Raw genomic sequence first — 24334 nt, 5'->3', positions numbered from 1 at the left:
TCAGTATCATTGGACTCTAACTCTTCTCTTGTTGATGCGAGTCTTTCAAAGGGTTGCTTGATTCTCAGAGGAACCAGAGGGAAAGGGGACGTGTCTCAGTACTGTCTTATTGAAGACAGACATTTGCTGACCTATTAAACAGTAACCGTTGTTTACATGTATATAAAAAACACTGTAAAGAACCTCACTGACATTAGACGCCGTTCTGGAATGATGGGACATATTGTGGGTAAATGTATTTGGATGATTTTAGGCTCCAATCTGTTCACCGTGGCATCAGTTATCAGATTAATTGCTTCGTGTGGACCTGCCTGCGGATGGCCATTTGGCAAGTCGCGACTGGACTGCAGAGACCATCAGATCACATTTCAGCACTGTTTGTATCGGCTGTACGAAATGTTTTGTGATAATATGGTGCACTGCAGACATTGTGTTACTGTTGAATTTGAGACTTATAAAAGAATACTGAGAACGTCCTATGTGCATGCAGAGTTTTACGCTGAAAAGAAGTTATCTCTCCTCTCAAGCAGCGCCTTCAAGCTGAATTGACAGAAATCAGCACAGAATAGTATGTGAGAAGATTTGACAAGGCCGAGTGCAGTTCAGTGAATCAGAGAACTGCACACAGATTCCAACACACAAATATTTGACTGAATGATATTTATACTTTATACAATATCCAGTGGCAGCAGGGAAAACGCGTCTGTTTTTATAGATGATAGTGTAAGCAATACAAACCATATTCATGTTGCGCTTTTTCCCTTTGACTTTCTTATGTGGAAATAAATTGTGTACGATTCTTTGCAAATGCAAAAGGACCAATTTGGATGAATGTTGAGATGTAAAAGTCTCCTAATATCTCCACTCAAGATTTAATCACAGTGACCCTTTAGACGTTCTTAAAGGGACAGTACACCCCAAAACATTTACTCATCCTCAAGATGTTCCAAATCTGTATAAATGTCTTTATTCTGATGAACAGAGAAAGATATTTGGACGAATGCTTGTAACCAAACAGTTCGTGGCGACCATTGACTACCATAGAAGGAAAAATGACAATGGTAGTTTAAAGTGCCCGAGAACGGTTTGCTTTCCTACATTCTTCAAAATATCTTCTTTTGTCTTCAACAGAACAAATACATTTATAAAGGAATTTTTCTTAGTTTGAAAAAAAGGATGTCATATTTTGGCACAATGTGAGGGTATTTAAATAAACACATTTTAATTTTTAGGTGAACTGTTCCTTTGGTGCACGGGTGTAGACTTCTTGTGGTCCGGCCTTCTTTGTTACTTAGACCAGAAAAATAGAAAAATAGACCAGAATAGAGTGGTAAAGCTTTTTAAACGTTTTAATTGTTTTAGTTTTATGTAAAGTTAATTGCAATAAATTGCATTAATTCTAAAATAAAAATGTCAAAATTGAGTGTACATTTGAATTTTAAGTCTCTGCATTGCAGGAGAGCATTTTTGTGCCACATTCTCTGACCAACAACCTTTCAAAATGTGCAAAGCATTTAGATAATGAATTTCGGAGAAGAAAAAACACATTAAAAGCCTGAATGTGACGGATGACAGGTATTCATTTCAGATGTGTGATATGGCCGCATTAGAATTTCAATACCAAGATTTTTTGCCATTTTTTTGGGGGTGAAGGCAGGTTCTCTGAAACATCTGTACTTCTCTGGAACACAAAAAGAGACATTTGAACCAATTTACTTATTTTTACACAGTTGCGTTCAGTTTTCAAATGACGTAAAAGCAACATAGAAGCAGAAAAAAATGGGGTCCCTGTGACTCAGAATGACATGAAATATGAGCGCTAGGGGTTTAAGAAGAAACATCTTAAGAGAAAAACAATTACATTAAATCTCATGAGCTATGAAATATCTAAAGAAAAGATCAGTTTTTAAAGCAAGATATATTCACATATCAGATATGGCCATTCTTATTGAGCAAATTCCTGATTTTTTCTTAGATTTGTTTTTTGGCATTTTGCCTTGTAAAGCTCAGTTGTAGAGACGACAGATACAGAATCTGCTGATCTTGCAGCAGCGGGCAGTTCACGAGAACAGATCCATAGAAGGTCTGTGAGAGAGATTTTTTCCCTTTTTGGAATGGCACTACAAGACGTCGTTCGTTTGCAGAGCATAAAGATCTGGCGGGTACACGTCTGTATAAGTCAGTTATAGCAGATGCACATTTTCCCAAGCTTTGGTGCGTTTGTAACTGATATATGAGAGATGAGCTGAAGGTTGCCCGTAAGTGGTCCCTTGAGGATGCTGCTAGACGTTGCGTTATCAGTGTTTACACTGTACAGGGTCGTGGCTAGACAGTACTCTCTATTCTCAGTGGTCTGAGCTCATGGTCGGCATGGCAACGATGACCTCATGGTGGAACAGCTGGGGTAACAACAACCCCTAGAGCCATCGACTCCCCTCCTGCTAATGCCACCTGTTCAGGTGGGGGGGCACGTTGTTCTTTTGTCTAAAAGTTACGGCTCATGCTTCACTGTACAGAGAAAGATGAACCAAAATTATGCAGCACATGAAGACTTACAGTGTTATTTGTGGTGTTTTGTCATTGTGAAGATTTAGTAGGAAAGAGAAGTGCATGCTTAAATGGACTAATGCAAATTGGGAGATTTAGTTTATACATATATGTAATCCTTATTAATATTTAATATTAAATTTACATTTAATTTAGTCATTTACCAGATGCTTTTATCCAAAGCGATTTACAAAGAGTTGAGGGAGCAATAAGCATCGCATGTCATACATGAGCAATATTAATTCAATTCAATTAAATATTAAATAATAATATTTATATTATATAAGTGTGTCCGTTTGTGTGTGTATATATATATATATATATATATATATATATATATATATTCGTTGATATGTGGAACCATTCCATGATTTTTACCAGGTATGTGTTAAATCTGCTAATCCCACAGAAAACATTAGACATTTACTTACAAAAATCTTCTTTCTTTGGAGAACATGTAATGACATATTTTTCCAGAGTGGAGATGAGTCATGTCTGGTTGTGTTGTCAAGGGCAGTTTCTGAGGATCTGCGGTGATCATATCAGCAAAGAGCGACATGATGTGATGTGTCGAAACAGAGGAAGGTGGCTCTGCTTGCAGCTTTTAATGGAGTTATTTATTAGTGAATGACTCACGATAACAAGCATAAACAAAACATCTCGTTTACGTCGCTCTCATTTCTCATCACTCCTCGGCAGCATCAGTGAGTACCAATGCTTTCAAAAATCTCTAATCTAGCTCTCGCGAAAGAGCAACGTCTCTGTAGAGCAACAGCTTTCATTTGCTATTTAAACAGTAATATATATATATTCACTTATGTTTGTACGGCTCATCGCATTCAAACTAACTTTGCATAATAAAGAGAAGAGAAACACAAATATACAAGTCTACTTCTCTACTTCTCTGCATAAAGTCAACATTTTAGAACCTCAGCTAAATAAGTGATAGAAGGGAAAGCTCATCCGAAAATAAAAAAATCAATCATCATACAGACGTGGAAAACAAAAAATCAACTTTTCATTACAAATCTGCATTTCTAGATGTAGTGTGGTCATTCCAGTCCAGCGTTTGTTGTATTTCAATAAATTCAAACCTCAGGAGTGACATAAAGTCACTTCAACAGCATTGGGAAAGACCGACAGCATGACAAGACACATGACACTGTGGACAAAATGTAGGTTATCACATAAAAAAATGAGTTTTGAACTCTTCCCAAACACATGTAGAAATATTAATGTTGTATGGCTTTAAAGTGAATATGACTTGTTTACACAGAGCATATTTTCTGTTTTCTCCAGTTTTATTTTCTGCAAATACGTGCAATAGAAACAGCATTTTTATTTCAAATTTGGGAGGAATATTGTTAGCAGTTCACAGATTGCAGCAAGGTGACCTAAACAGAACATATAAACAGTACATTTTTAAATCAGAAAACCCCTATATACACCCCAATGTTATTTAAAACCTTTATGGGACTCTTTTGAGATATTTTGAGAAATGTCTTCAAAACATCTTTAGCGTTCTGCAGAAGAAACAATATCATACAGGTTTAAAACGATAAGGTTGTGAATAAAATTTTTACGTGAACTATTCCTTTTAAAAGAATCTTTAAATGGAGCAGAAAACCCCTATATACAACCCATGGTGTTCAAAACCTGTATGTGACTGTAATGTTTCTGTGGAACACAAAAGAGGATATTTAGAGAAATGTCCCAGTGGTTTTGTGTCCATACAATGGAAATCGAAGGGATTCTGTGTTGTTTGGTTATGAATCTTCACAACATCTTTAGCGTTCTGCAGAAGAAACAAAATCATGCAGGTTTGAAACGACAAGGTTGTTAAAGAAATGATCAAAGAAATGTACTATTCTTTTAAAAAAATCTTGAAATGGAGCAGATGTTTATCGCTTTCCTCCACAAACATTCATAAATCTTGTTTTAGCTGGCCTGTCATGTGGACACACTTGTTTGTTTAGGGTCAGAGCCAAACTCCAAGGTTCTCTGTAGTCAGGAATAAAATTGAATAGCACAGTATCTGTGTTCAGCTTCAGTCTAGAGCTGATGTCTCATAACTGTCAGATTATACAGACTTGCCGTACATTACAAATTGACACTATTATCAGAATAAGAATAGAGAAATCTACAGGCACAATGTACTCATGGAAAGGTTAGTGAATGCCACTGTTTTTTTAGCACACATGTATCATTGAGCTGTTCTCAGGACTCACGACAGAATGCTTTTTGTTGACGTAAGAGAGATGAAGGAGTGTGTTTGATTTGTATTGTGGTATTAGAATCATTAGGTAAATATAGTGTTTTTAAATTTAAATTCGTTTTGAAATATTGGTCATTAGGACAGTTTTACATACCATCAATCTTAATGACTTGGGCTGTTCCTGAAATAGCCCCAATTCCCTTATAAAGTCCACTATTTGAATGGACATCCATTTTTAGTGGTGTCCGAATTCAAAATGGAAATGATTTTGTGCACTCGTTCAATCCCATGATGCATCGTAATACGAGTGTACAACCGATGTACGCACACAGCTAACTGCTAGCCACCATGAGGGTCGCGCTAAATACATTTCCGAGTCTCGGCAGAAGATGGCGCCCGCGGCGCTTCCACAGCACTGAGTGTCTGAATTTACTTACTCAGTTTTTTTCGCTTCTTCAAGTGGACTATTTTAGTGAACTAATGTAGGGAACAGTGAATGAGGGTATAGGGGGCTATTTCGGACACAGCCTGGGTGTCCTCTCGTTCTTGGGTTGGCATGGTCAATGTTCCATCACCTGCAGTATGATGCTGTAAGAAACTGAAAATCATGGAGGAGCATTTATAAATGCTGAGGATAGATACTTTATTCTGAAGCCAGGAATCCCTTCAAGAATCCACATGGATTTGTAGGGACTGCAGAGGGATTCTGAAACAGACATGAGGATTTTATTTGGGTGGTTGTGTGACAGTCTGGAAGAGAATGTGCGCGACAGCCGACAGGACTGGACAAAATTCAATATTTACATCTATGCATATGGCAGACGCTTTTATCCAAAGTGACACAACGTTCATACAGTATGCAAGTTATACATTTTTAATCACTTTGTGTGTTCCCTGGGAATCCAATCCATGACGTCTGTACTGTCAAGCCAACGATTTACCAACTGAGCTCAAGAAAACTATAAGCTACATTTATAAATATTTCAATATATTAGAGACCATTCCAAAGCATTTCAGCATTTCTAGATGTACATTATTGTGGTCATTCCAGTCCAGTGTCTGTTGAACTTCAACAAAATCAAAGCTCAGAGTGACCAACAGCAATGTGAAAGACAAATGAAACTGTGATAAAAAGGTTTTCACATGAAAAAATCGTTTTTTTACTTTTCCTAAATAAATACAAAATATGACTGTTCTATTGGTTAAAAGCGAATATGAATACTTTTTTAAAGTATTTGAGGTCTGAAGAAATACAGAGCATATATTTTGTTATTTTCACCTGTTTTTCCAGTTTTTATTATCTGCATATAAATGCAAAAAGAACAATATTTGTATTTGAAATTTGGCAGAAATATTGTTAATAGTTAATTGAATGAAACAAAAATAATAATTATATCTAACCACATAACAGTAAATTCAGAAAAAAATGATCTATAAAATCAAAGTTATTTTATCACCCACAATAATATAAAAAAGCCTTTTCATCATATGTTATTAAGAAATGTGATGAGTTCATTCTGAAATATAGTTAAATTAAATATTGAATTGCAAATAAAAAATATTAATGTATAATCTTCACAGGCCCATTTTAATTTTGAATCTTGATTCAAGTTCGGTTTTGGAAATCCACACAAGTCCTCAGTCTGCCGGTGCTCTCTGCTCTTGAGAAATGGAGCTTTGAGAATAATCTGTTAAGGATCGGCTCTGTGCTTGTCTGCGGGGAAAGGTCACTGCTTTTGGGAAAATAATAGGCCTCTGATAATATGCAGTACTTACAGACTCTACAGAAAGAGCTCAGGTGGGCCCTTACCAGACACCTGATATACAGTCTAAGCAGCCTTACGGACACAGAACCGCTCCATGAATACCCCACCTTATGTATGGTTCCAGACAAAGAACACTAGTAACTAACATCAGTTCATTAAAATTAAAATGTACTTCTATGGAAGTTAATGTTATCCCGCCTTTTACAATTTCGCAAAGCAGCTTTAAAACAAATATAGAGATATAAATATAAATGATAAAAACAGGTGAATTATTAAATATATAGAATACATCAAATGCACTTCTCAACAGGTGATGTTTGATATCAGGAATCGTGACGCTATCCTTGTGTCACTCCCGCTCACATCTTAGAGATGTGAAAAATCTGCACCGTCCACCTGTGACACCGTTTACCCAGAACGCTTGCTAACAGCAAACACATTTATCAGCCCTCACTGAATACCCATTATGATGCATTCACCTCACAGTTGAAATGAAGAGAGCTTCAATGCGTATCTTTCATTAGAAGCACTTTCTGTATCGCTCCAGCCATTAACATTTACACAAAAAGAGACGCTTCTGACTGCACAGCCTATGGCGCTCGGGTCCCTCAACCTCATTGTGAGCACAGAAACGGTGGGAAGCTCTGTGCAAAAAGTTTTATTCTAAAAGCCCTGCATTGTTTGTTTGTTGTTACATTATGGTAATTAAGACGGACCAATTACACGAGAGAATTGGACAATACAGGAGGGGATGGAGAGAGAGAGAGAGAGAGAGATAGAGAGAGAGAGAGAGAGAGAGAGATAGAGATAGAGATAGAGAGAGAGAGAGAGAGAGAGAGAGCGAGAGAGAGAGAGAGAGAGAGAGAGAGAGAGAGAGAGAGAGAGAGAGAATTAAAACATGTCCAGCTTGCATCTCACCCCAGGACCAAAAAATGAAAGACTACTAAATAACATTGTGTATAGACAAAAAGGCATATATATTTTTTTTATTAACAAAAAAAAAAATTACAAAATATATTTCCATACTAGAAATTGCTAAATGTATGTTTATTTCCATTTCCATTATTATCAATAGAACTTCTTAGATTCTTACTATTGCGATGTGAAAATAATATAGAATTCCTTATCACATTACATGCCATATTGTAGCAAGACATTTTTCCAACAATTTCATGATTTTGTGAGATTCAGCCACAAACGGTTTAGAGACAGGAACAGCCTCCCACAGCATCACCGGGAATGTTGTCATCTTCATTTGAGATAGTTAAAAGATATTGGAAGAACTGAGATAAAAGTGCAGAACTGATAGGCTTCAATTTCAGAGGAATACAATTGATTCTATATAAAGTGATTCGTTGTATTCATCGGTGTGTATGTGAGTAAGATTTAGGAGACAGATGACTATGAGTTTAAGAATATATGAAGAGTTTGCTTCCAAAATGAGAACTCAGTTTTAAAATCATTCAAAAATCATGTTTTTATTGTGCATTCCTAATACTATCAATTTGTTTATTTTGATTTAAGACATAATAATAATAACAATTCAGCTGACTAACACAATTAAACACAATAAAATCATGACAATATAATACAAAAAACGGAGTTATCTCATTTTGAAACCAAACTCTTTATATGGTACATGGTACCGAGTTAACAATTACAAAGCACTATCACAATATTTTCAGCATAATTGGAAAAAGGAAATTTATAGTCAAATATTATTGAAGCATACAATAAAAACATTAAATAAGTTGACGCAGGATGTGTTCAATAAGATTGAGATGTCATATTGTAAAACATGGCATAGCGCTATGATAAATACATGATATGTCATGACGCAACATAATTATGCTCCTAATTATAATATTTGCTTTAATGTTACACGAGTTATTCAGCGTCAGGTGTTTGTTTGACATGACAGTAGTGATGCTGAATGCAGTTCTGGTTATTGATGGGATGGCTGCTGGCTCTCTGCTGAGATGGTGACATTTAGCTGACTGATCCGGGTGCCTTGTAACCTGTCATCATCACGCTATCCTCCACCCTCCTTTACTCCATGCTTGTCTTCAAAGCTGTGGAGTCAAACGCTGGATGCATCTGATTGGCCTCTTCATTGTCGCTGTGCTGGAAAATGATTGGTTATGGCAGACAAAATAAGCTGGTTGGGTTTTAACAAACATACATTCTTTGCTAAGTCCCCATAAATACAAATGCAATATTATAAACATATAAAAAACAATATATAAATGATAATAATATGAACAAAATAATATGTGACTCTGTGTCACAAAACCAGTCTTAAGTAGCACGGGAACATTTTTAGTAAAAGACAAAAATACATTATATGGGTCACAATTATCGATTTTTCTTTTATGACCAAAATCATTAGGATATTAAGATCATGTTCCATGAAGATATTTTGTACATTTCCTACCTTAAATATATAAAAACTTTGTTTTTGTGAGTGAATGGCCTGCCACAGTGCCTCTCATTCATAACTTCAAAGGCGCTTTTCTCAATAGTTAGATTTTTTTTGCACTCTCAGATTCCTGAGTTTTAAACGGTTGTATCTCAGCCAGATATCGTCCTATTCTTACAACTCAAACATCAATAGAAAGCGTATTTATTCAACTTTCAGATGATGTAAACATCTCAATTTTCTGAAAAAAATGACTGGTTTTGTTGTCCAGGGTCACATTTGTGTTTTAAATCATAATGTGAAATGGCCGGTAGATTATTTCAGAAGTGCAGTTTAGTGCTGTGAGGGAGCGCCAATGGAGGCGTTGTCACATCTGCTCAAAATCCTCACTGTGCATCATCTGGCCTCAAGGTTTTTTGTATAATTCTTCTGCACTTAAGCAGCTGTAGTTCTGCAGTCTGACACCGAAGGATCTCTGCAGGTTTTGTCAGAGGAAGAGAGGAGCTCCCCAGCAGGTCAAGATGATGAGGAATGGGAGAAGGCCTTGTCTGTGGAGAGGTTCGGGGACATCATTACCGAGTCGGCCATCAATGGCGCAGATAAAATGGGTCGCAGCTACAACGAGAAAGACTTTGAGTGTAAGTACGATCCGACGTGTCACACCACCAATAGTACATAATGCTATCTGTTTAAATCATTCCTCATTCCTATAATCTTCATGCCACATTGTTTAGGTAAAGATGGAAGACAAATCTTAAGTTTTTTGTTTTAAATGCCACTGCCTTTCTAACCTACAAGAAGTTTCCATCAGATGGACAATGCTGAGGAAGGCACCTTAGAAACAGTCTGCTCACGTGGTACTTATGAATTGAATCAGGTATTTTAGAGCAGGTAGACATCCTAAATATGTGTTTGTGTACCAGGATTTGAAAATAATGAATTATAAAATGAATGTTGTGATAACAAAAGCTGTTAATCAAATAGGTCACCCTGGCTTTACTTTCCATGGGAATGATGTGTTGACTGTTCAAAATCAGTCAGTTTTTTTGTTTGTAAGGTGCATTTTACAATGCACATTCTTCCAAAGCAGCTTTGCAGAAAATATGATATCAGCCATGAACACACTTGACGTCTTTTTTGACAATAAAAAGTTGACAAAAGCAAATAGCAGCCGAACGCCATGACTTCAGAGGCTGCGTCTGTGCAAAAATGCAGCCCAGAGAAGCAGATAGGCAGTGTAACGGAAGTCTATTTGAATTATAAACAGAGAGTGGATTTGCAATAACTAATCACATATTTAAAAACTATAATAATAATTTCTTGATAGAAATGAAGTCAAAAGTTATTGAAAGTTCAACTTACATTTATACAAAACTATCCTCCAACCGGCGTTTCGGCCGCCATTTTATTTTTCGAGCTTGATCCTGCTCGACCTATCACCTCCCTCGCATGTTGTTATGCAAACGACACACTACTCGCTTGTCATTGGCTGTGAAAAGGAGCTTGACGTAGTGCGTTTTATTCAGAAAAGTTTAACTTTTTAAAACTTGAAAAGACTCCCTGAGCTGCAGAAAAAGTTGCCGGCACTGGCGTTCAGGACGTTTTTTGAAAACAGGGTTTACTCCATAAGATTATAATGTAAAAGAGACGCTAGCAGCTTCGAAAAAGAAGTCAAGTACACGGGAAGTTTGTTAAATTCCTGTGGTGTTCATAAAAAAATGATGCTCTGACATATTTGTAAATGCCTGGTTAGGGAGCTAAAGGTCAATGCAAGAGACATAAGTCTCCATAGGCAGTTTGTAAAAATAATAATTTGTCTCATCTTATACACAGATCACAGGCATACGTTCCACCACACCCATCACCCCCTGTCCACCCACCTCCCCCCGCAGCGTTTCCGTAAGAGGGTGCTCAGTATGGACCGCAGACGAAAGAAAAAGAGGAAGAAAAAGAAGACGTCCATTCCTCCGTCAGACGTCACACCCACAATTCATGAGGTTGATGAAGAGGAGGCTGAGTCTGAGGCAGAGGGGCGGTGCCAATCGACCACGCCCACTGAGCCATCTGAAGAGCTGCCACAGGTGATTTCATGTCATTGGCTGAGATTAGGAAAACTTGTGACATTTTAATTTGTTTACAATATACGGTGTTGGTGGAATATTATGAAATAATGTAATGATCTGCCACACATTTTGTGTCAGTGACGTCAGTCATATGTGTGGAAACGTAAACATGCTTATGTTTTGACATGAAACGATACATTTGCTGTTATTTTGCAGTAAACCTGTTAAACATGTTTTTCTGAAAATAAATGGAATATCTCAGACACAAAATACTTAGGCTCTGACGTGAGACAGCCAATCATATTTCTCTACCTGTTTGACTTGATCCCTGAGTCACTTATCTGAAACACAAATGTAATAACTTTAACATTCAATAGTACTTGGCTACAAAAAAATGGTTTGCCTGTCGCTCTGAAATGAAGGAAAAATATTAGAAATGATATTTAAACTGCGTCGGCCAGTCCTTGCAAGGATCGTTGTGGTTTTGAAAGGATATGTGTGTGAGAGAGACTTTGGGCCGACGGTGACAGGTGTTGTGATCTCACAGTTCAGTTTGGGAAGTGAGGAAGATCTGGCGGCCGACCTCCCTCTCACCAGCTTCCATATGGAGAGTGAGAGACCCCCCAGCAGTGAAGAGACCCCACCTAACCCGGCCGGAATGGAGGAGCAGGAGGAAAAGCACGAACCGCCGGACAGAGAATCGAAAGAGCTTTCAAACAGGTTCAATTCAATTTAATTATATAACGCTTTTCACAATGTGCATTGTTGCAAAGCAGCTTTACAGGAGCAAAAAAGGTAAAACACAGCACAGTGAAAGGTGTTCACAGACCAAGCAAGATCATTCTAATAAATAATATCTGATAATTAAATACATAAAACAGGTATGATTCATAACAGGTATGACCTGGTGTTTTTTTTAGCATAGCAATCCTACTTTCTGATTTGCAATCTTGTACTTAAATATTCTAGAATACATATCTCGCTCCACATCTTTATCAACACTTTAAACTGTGTAATTCCTCTCATCTGATCCACAGTAATCTGGTGGTCACAGCGGATAAATGTGCTTTCAATTTCAAAGATCTCATGCAATTTTCATAAGCAATACAATGATGTGAAAAAGCATGATGACTTTGCAAGCAAGGATTTAGAAATGTTGTACTTTATTGCCCTCTGCTGGTTGACTGGCTTTATGCAGCTCGCAGTGGACTGATATTTCCCCCTTTATACCTTTTTGTGAATGTATATTGCAGCTTTTATTGTGATGTAACTGTTTTATTAATCATAGCGGCTCATTCGTTAAGACCCCGTTAAACCCTTGGGCATTACCCATTTTAAGACAATATTAAAGATGAAGTTGCTTTTACAGGTGTAACCCATCTCCAGAACCGGCCAGTATGACAACACGGGGCTGGTTTCGCCGGAAGCCCGTCCACCGGCCGGCTGGAGCCCAGCGGACCAGCTACGACCTGCGAGAACGTATCTGCATTGGCAGCATGACCGCCATAGAGACGGCTGTCTACCAGAAGGTTCCTACTGATGAGGCCGAGGCTCAGATGTTGGCCAGCGCTGATCTGGATGACATGAAGAGTAAGTAAAACGAATTCTGAAGCAGATCTGGGATGGTTCACCCCAAAATCCTCTCAAACAGAGGGGCCAGCTGAGGTGGCTCGGGAATCTTTTCCGGATGCCCCCTGGACACCTTCCGGGGAAGGTGTTCCAGGCATGTCACACCGGGAGGAGACCCCGGGGAAGACCTAGGACACGCTGTAGGGACTATGTCTCCCGGCTGGCCTTGGAACGCCTCGGTGTCCCCCCGGAAGAGCTGGAGGACGTGTCTAGGGAGAGGGAAGTCTGGGCATCCCTGCTTAGACTGCTGCCCCCGCGACCCGGCCCAGGATGAAGCGGAAGAAGATGGATGGATGGATGGATGGATAAAAAAAAGAATATTTATAAAAAATATTTTACTTTGCTGTTTCTCATGCAAACGATTTAAGATTTATTTCACAATCTACTATATATTTAGTCCTAGTTTTGTTCCCTTGCAAGTTGCAACCTATCCTCAGTTTACTAAGTGATAGTTCACCCAAAAATGAAAATTCTGTCATCATTTACAAACCATCTTGTCATTTCGAACCTTTCATGACTTTATTTCGTACGCAGAAGACAAAAAATTATATTTTGAAACCGGAACCTATTGACTTCTATTGTACGGACATGAAACCAATGCAAGTGAATGGGGTCCACTTAACGACATTCATCAAAATATCTTCTTTTGTGTTCTGCTTGAGAAAGAAAGTCAAACAGGTTTAAAATGACCCGAAGGTCAGTAAATGATGACAGCATTGATATGTTCGGGTGAACTATCACTTTTACCTTCATTATGTAGAAAATACTTATTTTTCTTTTTTAAAGAAAAGCGTAAATAAATCTAGAATGACTTGAAATAACGAGAGGATTTTAACGTTTGGATGAGCTGTTGCTATAACAAAACTTTCCTCCTGGGCCGTCTCCAGCTAAGTAAAATCCAAAGCGCTTTGTAGTGTCTCTAAAGGCATAATGACTTAAGATTCAATTCGACAGCTCTCATGTTGTTGCGGTTATTCCATCTTAATTGAGATCAGCGCAGTAACTCGAACAAAATTAGATAAGCATGCTTGATTTTATGTGTCATTGGAGCCACACCAACAGCTGGGTAGCACGCCCGGGTTTATAGCTTTTGACAAGCCAAAGCCAGAATTCTACGAATTCTCATTAAAGTCTTTCTCCAGAGGAGCGGAGCGATGATGACGGCGCTGGCCCTTGAGAAGTTTGTTTTGTGGACTGAGAGGTCTACGTTGGCAAGCATTCCCCAAAGTTTGGGGGAACTTGGGTATTCATGTCCGTAGGTCATAAATGTGTTTGTGGTGCATAGCAGAACAGCGGTATCATTGGCTGGGCATGGTCACCACATGGCCTACTTTCTTCTCCTTTTCCAGCGGTTGTAAACAACAAGACTTAGAGATGTTCAGATGTGGTTTGGGTTACTGAAGTTGCTTCCTGTTGTTTTAACATTAATGACTGTACCTAATAAAGTAATCTCAGATGATTATAGGGCATGACAGGCCAAGAATACTGCCGTACGTCTCATGAATACGGGACTCTTGGTACAACCATCTTTCCTGACGGTTAGAGGCAAAAATAATAAGACTTTTTTGTAGAAATAACAATATGTTAGGAAGCTGGCTATCATTTAACATAATATTAACATGGCATTTAAAGATACACGATTGTTGAAGCCATGTCTTTTCTACAAAATGATGAATTGTCTTACTTCAGGGGTCATGACCTTCTTGATTGTCGTAACATAAACGGTTGAACTGTTCGGTTTGTTGCAGGAGCTGTTGGTACGGTCACATGTTAGAGCTTAACCAATAGGATTAGATTCGTCGAGGAAACATAATTGCTTTATGTCTACCATACTTGTCTAAATGTTTTGTATTGCAAATGTCATTTACAATATAGTGTTACACTTGTAGTTCATTAAATTAAATGCTAAGATGTTTAGGTAAAGGGACACAAAAATTTACACAGGTATAAAATTACAAGAGGGTGAGTTAATGACGACAGAATTTTCATTTTAGGGTGAACTATCCCTTTATCCACCTCCTTCACTAACTACAGAATTTCAGGCCTTATTTCATACAGTATGCATGTTGTGGAGCTTCAGTTAAGACTGGCCTGTCAAATTTAGGTGTGCAACCTCTTGTCATAAACGATGAACAGTATTCATTCAGTCCAAGCATAATTCAAAATTCCCAGTGTTCCCGTTCATCGTGCGACATCTAGAAGATCTACCGCACATGTCTGTGTTTTTTTAGAAGTGGAGCTGTAAATGTTCCCCTGACATAAGGGGTCTGTTGAAAGGGCCTCCCATGATCCTTTTGCCCTCCCAGCTGTTCTGCTGGGTTACGTTCCGTGCAGTGGTTTTTAAGCCATGGGAACAGTCGAACCCTCACAGCTTTACTGAGGCTTAACGTCTTTAAAATCTGGAGTTCAGTGGATTGTTGATTTTAGACGTTAAAGAACCAAATGAAAATTCAGTCACCATTTACTCATCGTCAAGTTGTTTTTAATCTGTATACAATTATTTTTTTCTGCTGAACACAAAAGAAGATATTTTGAAGAATGTAGGAGAGCAAATGTTCTGGGGCACTTTTGACTACCATTGTCGTTTTTATCGACAGAATTTGTATTTCTGATAAACTGTCCCTTTAAGTTCTATGCAGAACACTTGGATCTGTCTTTGCTTGCAGGGCACTACATTAGATTAGGTTAGGTTTATTGTTAAAAATAATAAAAAATATATATGTTAATCTTTGATAAAAAATACTCTCAATTACTCTCCCTACATAAATTATAAAAAAACATAAAAAAATCTGTATTCTAGAGTCCTAGTAAGACCTTTCCAATGATATATAGTTTGTCATGATTCGATTAGAAATTACATGCACAATTATGACGCAAACTTAGGTGTCCCGTACATGGAACGGGTGACAGTTAACAGGCTACATGTCACGAACAGGCAATTTGGTTGAATCATTTGTAAATATAATGTCATATGTGTTATTAAAAGACATATTTATATTTCATTTTTCCAAAAAAACGGTCACAGTTCAGAATAGGGTGCTCACTATTAACTAGTTATTAGAATGCCAATTGTTGACATATTGGCTGTTTATTAGCACTTATAAAGCACATATTCTACATCCCTAATCCTACCCAATACCTCAACCAAACAACTACCTAATTTACTATTATCAAGAAGCAAATTAAGTGGTTATTGGGGAAAATGTGTAGTTAATGGTTTGTTAATAGCGAGAATTTCCCCCTATACTGAAGTGTGACCAAAAAACCTCTCAAAATGATTTACTGCATCCGGGTTACAGTGTGTTAGTTTTTTGAGAAGTTGTTATCTGGGGATAACCTACAAATGTCACGACTGGCCAAATAGAATCAAACATACCAACGAGCCTTGTAATAAAGTATCAATATTGATGACAAATGAAAATTCATTATTTACTCACCCTCATGTCATTTCAAAGCTGTATGAGTTTCTTACCTCTGCAGAACACTAAAGAAGATATTGTAGAGAACATCGGTAGCCAAACAACACTGGTGCCCATTGACTGTATGGACACAAAACCACAGAGACATTTCTCAAAATATCTACTTTTATGTTGCACAGAAGAAAGAGTTACATAGAGGTTTGGGATGACATTGGGGGGAGTAAATGATGACTTTTGTGTGAAGAATCCCTTTAATAGTTGATCCTCGTCCAGATGAATGGATGTTAGTGAGTACAGCGGTGCTGCCACAGCGTGTAAGCCCTCTGGCTGTAATTAACTTCACTGTTCCAATTGATTATCCCTCACAAAACATGCCTGCAGCCCTTCCTGCTTTCAGAAGAGAGGAAGCATTGACCGTCGAGCTGCAGACGATTACAAACCAGGCCAACACACTGGATCAGCCCATTGAATTCAAAGCCTACGTCACACTAGCTGGATATGTGCCTTTGTCGTTCGTTTCATACGTGAAACATCTGCAAGACATCGGCACATATGACTGAACTTACCTTTATTGTCATTTGTTCTTTAGCGCAGTGAAATTCTAAAAAAAGGAATAAATATTTTACCCAACCAGATGAATTGCAATTTAAGGAAATTTGATATTAAGCGATAGTTCATCCAAAAATGAAAATTCCTCTTGTCATTTCAAACCCTCATGACTTCCTTTCTTATGCAAACACAGAAGAAGATATTAAAAATAATGTTGGTAACCAAACAACACTGGTCCCCATTGACTTCAATTGTATGGACATGTATGTCAATGATTAATATCGTTGTTTGATTACCGACATTCTTTAAAATATCTTCTCGTGTGTTCTGAAGAAGAAAGTAAGTAATACAGGTTTAAAATGACAAGAGGATGAGTAAATGATGACGGATTTTTCATTTTTGGCTGAACTATCCCTTTGAGAGTTATTCATTGTATTTAAGAGAACCAATAGGAATAAGACCAGACAAATAAGGTCTCTGTTGTTTCGATGAGATCACTCGACATTACACAGCTTTCCCAAAAATGATAAAATAAATTAAATAAACTTTTCCTTGAGGAATTTTAGGAGAAAAACAAGTTGATCAAACATAAATGAGAATGTCAACACTCAACCTTTAAGCAATAAATGTGCAGCTTTTGGAGAATGTAGAACTGTAGATTTACAGGCTGTTGAACACATGGTTGGTGGGCGTCCCAGCACCGGGCAGGTAACCGCTGAGACCTGGTAGGAGCAGCCGTGGTTTCCATGGAGATCAGTCATCTGGAGAAGGTGGCGTGTGATGCGTGGCACCATGTTAAGGACTCTCTCAGCATTCTGGATTGAGGGTTCACCTGTGCTGCTCATGTAACAGGCCTGCGATATATCCAAGCGATGGGTGCACAAAGAGACAACGTCACTCGTGCAGTCACAGGATCAATCGTCAACGTCATGGAAACCAGAGAGGCAGCCAATGGGTTAGTGCGAGACCTAAAAAGTAGTTCAGTTGTATCAACATTGTCTTTGCTTGTACGTAAGCACACACGAGGGAACACTGCAGTTGGCCGGTGATCCAAACACGTCTCAATGAACTATTACTCATCCGTTCAGAAATATCGAGGATGTCTCATTAGGTGGATCTTACAGCAAACTGTGGATTAAATATTTTGCTTAATTTCTTTTATCAAAGCGGAATTGGATTGCAAATGCAATTGATTACAAGAGTTCCGCTCGTCCTGTAATTCTGGAAAGCACCTAAAACCCAGAAGAAGGGTTTCCGGTGTCCCGCTACGTTAACGGGCGAAGGTACAAAATTGCGGTGTGGAAGAGGGTGAAATCCTGGATGATCCGGAGGTATCAGACGCAGAGATGACAGACGTGGGGAAGGAGAGAGACCGGGACGGCAGCTCGGGGGAAGGACCCGGTGTGGAGACCGGAAAGGGGGATCATGGGGATCCGCAGAACCCTGTGGGGAGCTTCACTTTGGATGGTTTCGAGGACTTTGAGGAGTTTGTGCTTGATTTTGATGATTATGACCTTCTGGAGTCCATTCACTCACACCTCGGCTCTCCAGTCGAACCAAATTGTAAGTGGGCTTTTACTGTTAAAAGTTGGACGCGAGATAAACGGTAACATTTTCCAACGCACCTAGATTCGCGGATGATGGCGTTTGAGGCAAATGTCACAGCGACCTCCAGTTTGCTTCACACTTACATCATTTTAAAGGGAATTTTGCAGTTGTTTCTCTCTATAAATTGTCTGTAATTTGGTTGAGGTTACTCAATGGCTTTGAGAGAGCTTTGAAACATGTAATGAGTTGTTGAGCTGGACTTTGCAGCAGGCGGCTGTTGATGAAATCCAATAGGTTTTTCCGTGAACATGACTGTGCTTACGACATTGTAAATGTCCGTTCTTAATCCGTTATAGATCTCGCTCTCATTGAAAATAGATTGCTGGGAATTCCAAACAGAGCTGTTTTATTGATTCTCAATGCACATATAAACTAATTAATGTCAAAGTCCTGCGAGCGGATCACTGATATGAAACATTTCATGACCTCCAGTCACATGACACAGTTGTGTGGATGGGTTTTGAACGTTCATGCCCCCACACCCACCCACACACGATCATTACAGTACATAAAGGGACAGTACACCCAAATCTGTATACAATTCTTACTTCTGATGAACACACAACACAGAGAAATATATTTGGATGAATGCTTGTAACCAAACTGTTCTTGGCCCCCATAGTAGGAAATGGTGGATGGTAGTCAAACGTGCTCCAGTTTTGCTTTCCGACATTCTTCAAAAAATCTTATTTTGTGTTCAGCAAACAAAGAAATTTATAAAGAGTTTTTTTCCCACTATGGTTCTCAATGGTGGCCAAGAAGTGTTTGGTTATAAGCATTTCTTCAAATATCTTTCTCTGTGTTCATCAGAACAAAGCCATTTCAACAGATTTGGAACACCATGAGGGTGTAAATGAAGAAAGAACCTTCATTTTAGGGTGAAACGTCCCTCTAAGACAGGTTTCGGGTTATTGTAAGGATTCTGGTTTGGGTTTGTTGTAAAGCCGAAACTATGAGTATTAAACTTAGGACATCAAGTCAGCTCAAAATGCTTAACATACAGACACAACGTTTTGTTTCGTAGAGCTTTAAAGGGACAGTTCACCCCTAAATAAAAATTCTGTCTTCGTTTACTCACCCTCACATTGTTCCAAAACTGTCTTTGTTGTGTTGAAGTTTTCATGTTAATTTTAGTTTATTTAGCTATTTTTATAGGCTTTTGTTACCTTGCTGTTTGTTTATTTTTTTATATTCCTTTTGAGGTTTCATATATTTTATATTAGTTTCGATATAGTTTTAATTTGTTTAACTTTTTTCAGTTTATTGCAAAGGCAAAATTTCACATTTCCATTGAAGTTTTTCAAATTATTTTCAAATAATTTCACTATATATAATATATAGTGGACCTATATTTCATTTTCTTTCAACTAAAAAATGGTTGTAGTTTAAGTTCAAGTTAATAAATCTATCTCAAACTCACTGACCTATTTTGCTGTACACACAATCCGTGATCGTTCAACTGGAATGTGTTGGTTTTTGGACCAAGAAATGTGGATGCCTGAGATGATTAAAAAAGAGAAATCCACATGTGCCAAGATATTAGAAATGTATTTGGTGTGTCTGTCACCTGTACCAACTAGACATTTTATTCAATGTTTATTCTGTCAGCATGAGTTGTTTTTTGTGTGTTTATAGGTCATTTACACATAATAGGGGACGACAGATGAAAAGTTTGACTCGAGATCAGCACTTTTATGAGTTAAACACACGTGTTGGTTTGACCCTCTGGTGTTTTGATGAAAACTTGGCTGTCGTGTTGTTCTTCGGGATATTTGCGCTCCTGCCATGAAAAGCACAACCAGAGGACAGCCAAAAGGCACGGCCACCATATTGTTAGCTCCTCACCGCTGGAGTTCGACCCAGCTCACGGAGCGTATGGACGTTAGAATGATGTGGAGCTTTGTTATTTTATGAGGGGGGTTGGAGGCATGAGGCATGAACGGAAAGAAAACAAACTTTGTTTACTGAACATCCCGGGGCTACTGGGACAACACAAACCAGCTGAGGCTTGGGCCGTCCTGGCAGGCCTAAACCCTTCCAGAGCCTTTGCCTTTTGCTTGGCACTCAGAACAGCTGGAGAAAGAGGCTTTCTCGTAATATAGCGCTTCAATTATCCCAAATTCAATAAAAACTTCGAGTCGGGGGTTGAAATGATACAATATTAAATCATAGCTTTTTTTTTTTAAAGGCCTGCAGGTTTAACCATTAAAGAACGTCTTTTCGCCTCTTATTTGCACTCGGCTGAGATTGCCTCGTGTTCCTTTGTTATTTTGGGAGGCTGAGATTTTTAGTTTTTCTGTTCATATCAAATCTCATCTTTGATCAATTTGTATGCAAATTTCTCAGCCGCCATTTTACAGCAATCTGTTGTGTTTGTTGTTTACTTCACATTTACTTTTCTTAAGGTCACCGATTTGAGGACAATCCTGGGGTTAGACGGCACCTGGTTAAGAAATCATCACGTTGTCAAATTCCCCGAATGAGCAACAGTTCTCCACCTCTGTCCAGTCTGAAGAGAAGAAAGAGGATGGAGAAAAAACCCCACGAGGTGAGAATAGGATGAGAAATGAAAGGATTAAAATTCAAAAATTAAATTAACTAAATCTTAGTTTACTAAAATTAAAACTTTGAAAACTTTTCTGTTCATTAAAATCAAATCAAATATTGACCAAAGAAATATTGGAAAACTTCAATTAAATGAAAAACTGAAATGTTGGCTCAAAAAATAAATTGATATAGGTTTGAAGCACTAAAATTATAAAAATGAACAAAAAAATAAATAAAACTAAGATGTATTAATCTTATATAGCAATATAAAAATAAACAAAAATAAATAAAATGACAAAAGCATAACCTTAAATTGCTAAAACTTTAACTAAAATTAACATGAAAAATTTAAATCTAAAATTAAAAGCTTGTATAAAGTTTTAATAAAACTATAATAACTCTAAATCAAGTTTTTAATTTATTCTGAATTTGCACAAGATACACAACTACAATGCAGTGAAACAATATTTTTACTGTCAGTGCGAGCCAGTCAGACTCGCACCTCTTTTTTCCCCTAGAAAAATATTTTAAAAAAATGTTTCATTAAAGATGTAATCGGTCTAGAGGAGAAATCCTGGCTCACATTTTATCCGGAGCTACTTTCAACATATTCAAGATTTTAGTTGTTTGGTCAGTAAACATTTAAAGTGTTAATAAGTGCTAACAGGGCCAGACACACCACCAAAATGGTTCCTAAATAATCTGAATCTCCTCAAAACACTTTGGTCGTGATTCATTAAAATGCTTTATGATGTGAATCTGACACTGTGCTTTCTCTCCAAGGTGTTTGTGGAGCTCAACGAGCTGATCGTGGATAAAAACCAGCAGATGCGTTGGAAGGAGACGGCACGTTGGATCAAGTTTGAGGAGGATGTGGAGGAGGAAACGGATCGCTGGGGTAAACCGCACGTGGCCTCCCTGTCCTTCCGGAGCCTGCTGGAGCTCCGCAGGACCATCACACATGGTAGGAATCCATTTCCCCGCCCGGCCCATCATTATCACTCTTGCTCCGCACGCTGCAGACCTTGTTGACAAACTCTGCATTAGATAAATCTCCTGTGTCTTATGACTGACACAATTCAAATTGACATGTACATTTGAAAATGGATTAAACTCTCTTGGGCAGATCCGCTTTGTGACCATGAAAACTGATTATTATCCACGCAGGGATAACAAGATAAACAACCTCTGGCGAGTAGCAGAATTTTCAGGCCAAACATGTGTCTGTCTGAGAGACTTTCTGTTGTTTTGGCTGTTAAAAAACATGGTTGCTACATTTAGAGAACAGCGGCAGGGGGGTAAAAGAGACATGAGGGTAATATTATGGTACAGTGATGACAGCACGATAAATGGCTTGGTCACATTACCGATGGGTCTCATTCACTAATAATTGCATAAATTATACATATTATATAGAGATGCACTGCTACTAAATGTCTCCACCAATGTCGATTATTCAGAGTGATAACGAATCTGAAGATTAAATTCATATCTCAATTTTTTTATGTTATTAATTCATATGATACATATGATTATCAAACTGGTGACGTTTTCTATATACAGAGCAGAAATCCGCAGCATTTTCCTGACTTCTTTTGATTGACATGATACAACGGCCATGATCATCGGCTGTTTATAAAGCGGGCGCAACACACAGGGTTTCTGCTAATCTCATATTAATCCTGAGTAACTATAGAGTAGTATTGCATACTTTGTATCCTCAAAGAGTATTTAGTTTGATCACATTTATAAAAGATAGATAAAGCTTTACGATTGTTTCCGAAAACATACGGCGCGTGCGGGGGGGAGGGGTAGACTGAACCAAAGCACTTGATCACCCATTGTCAACAAAACACAGACATCAGTTTCACTCACCGCATGCGGTTCATGTCCAGCGGTGGGACGGCTCCATATATAATTTTCAAACAATCTCCAAATCCAGCATTATATCCACCGTTTATATAACATGCATCAGCCGAAAGCAGTGAACAAACAAACACCTGAACTTCGCGAACCTATGGTCTCTCTCTCCTGCTTACAAGTGAAAGTGACGTCTGCGCATGCTCCTTCTCCTGCTGTCATGTGGCCATGCCGCGTGCTTTATCTATCTATCTATCTATCTATCTATCTATCTATCTATCTATCTATCTATCTATCTATCTATCTATCTATCTATCTTCCAATCAATGTCTGTCTGTCTGTCTGTCTGTTTACTCTGTCAATCTATCCATCTATCCATCCATCCATCCATCTACCTACTCTGTCTATCTGTCTGTCTGTCTGTGTGTGAGTCTTATAATTTAGGTTCTTACAAAGTACACTAAACTCTTCATCCCCACTAAAATGATCAAACATTGGTGTTTAAAAACCTCATTATTATATGCTGCACATCTGCCAGTGTGACTAACGTTGTGTTCTGCTACCCAGGTGCCATCATGCTGGACCTGGATCAGACCACACTGCCTGGCATCGCCCACCTGCTGGTGGAAACCATGATCATCTCGGACCAGATCAGAGCTGAAGATCGACCCAACGTGCTGAGAGCCCTGCTGCTCAAACACAGGTTAGTGGAGTTCACACGTCAATATTCCAAACAAAGTGGATGCCAATGTCGTTTGTCACAACAGCTGCGTCTATTGGTTTCCTGCTAAGTGAGGTGATGTGGTTACACAACAGAGGTTTTTTATGACTGATGTATTTTTATAGTCATAGTGGACAAACGCGTATTGGTTCAATCCAAAGATGTAAAAAATGTCACGATTTACTAAGCCTACCACATTTCAATTTCAAATCATTTTATTTTTCGCTGAAATACAAAATGAAATATAGAGATATAGTTTTGGAGAGAATGTGATTTTCCCCTAAAAATATTCATTTAATTGCTGCAAATTGGACATTGAATCTGCTCGCCGATCACATTTGTGGTCAGCTATTGGCGTTGACTGTGCCAAGCTATAAAACATGATGAAGAGTCAAAAACTAGTCGCAGGACACGCAAGCCTTTGGTGATTAAACCTGTCTACGGCATTTCCCATCATTTCAGATGTGGCTTTTCACGGGAGAACATTTCAAATCCCTACATTACGAAATATGTCTTTCTAATGTGGAAAAAGTACATCAAGGTGAAATTCTATAAGTTAGCTCATTAGCGACTCGATCCTTTTTCAAGTTTTTGGGAACGTTTTCAAACGCAGTCCATTATTTTATGTCACACCTTGTGTCTTTGTTTTCCTCGTGTGTTTGCGGACCTTTCAGTGAGCAGTTTGGCTGGAGCGTAACGTAACCTCAAACCAGCCGTAATGAGCTCGCCGCGTGATGAAATAATGACCGGCGTGTAACTGAGCCGGGCGGGATAAACATTCTTAAACCTGTGAATGAACGATTGGTTTATTGTAGAAAATAACAAAGGCTTCTATTAATTCATCCGACTGCCTCGGTGGTGGATTTTTTGACCAGGAGCTCGTATTCTGTTTAAATATTCCCTGATGTTATCTAGCCACATGTTGCTTTTCCCTCATCTTGAGCATTTTTTACTGATTGCTTTGGCTTGTTTTCCTGCGAGGGAACGGGGG

General features: G+C 38.3%; 1 protein-coding gene across 3 annotated transcripts in view; it reads left to right on the top strand.

Moving 5' to 3' along the window:
* Window positions 1–24334, top strand: part of slc4a3 (solute carrier family 4 member 3) — a 52369-nt gene that overhangs the window by 13224 nt on the left and 14811 nt on the right. Inside the window, exons 1-9 of one of the 3 annotated variants that reach the window (XM_056754219.1) lie at window positions 4577–4714; window positions 8450–8689; window positions 9429–9585; window positions 10781–11028; window positions 11558–11730; window positions 12380–12600; window positions 20621–20763; window positions 21546–21726; window positions 23190–23325. In XM_056754219.1, the coding sequence (XP_056610197.1) occupies window positions 8660–8689; window positions 9429–9585; window positions 10781–11028; window positions 11558–11730; window positions 12380–12600; window positions 20621–20763; window positions 21546–21726; window positions 23190–23325 (1289 nt within the window). In that variant the 5' untranslated portion in view covers window positions 4577–4714; window positions 8450–8659. Of the gene's footprint in view, window positions 1–4576; window positions 4715–8449; window positions 9359–9428; window positions 9586–10780; window positions 11029–11557; window positions 11731–12379; window positions 12601–20620; window positions 20764–21545; window positions 21727–23189; window positions 23326–24334 lie in introns of those variants that run through there. The other 2 variants (XM_056754220.1, XM_056754218.1) reach the window with 2 other exon arrangements.

This window comes from Triplophysa dalaica, chromosome 8 (genome assembly GCF_015846415.1).
Source record: "Triplophysa dalaica isolate WHDGS20190420 chromosome 8, ASM1584641v1, whole genome shotgun sequence".
Classification (NCBI taxonomy): Eukaryota; Metazoa; Chordata; class Actinopteri; order Cypriniformes; family Nemacheilidae; genus Triplophysa; species Triplophysa dalaica.
This window is presented reverse-complemented; position numbering and strand designations above follow the sequence as displayed.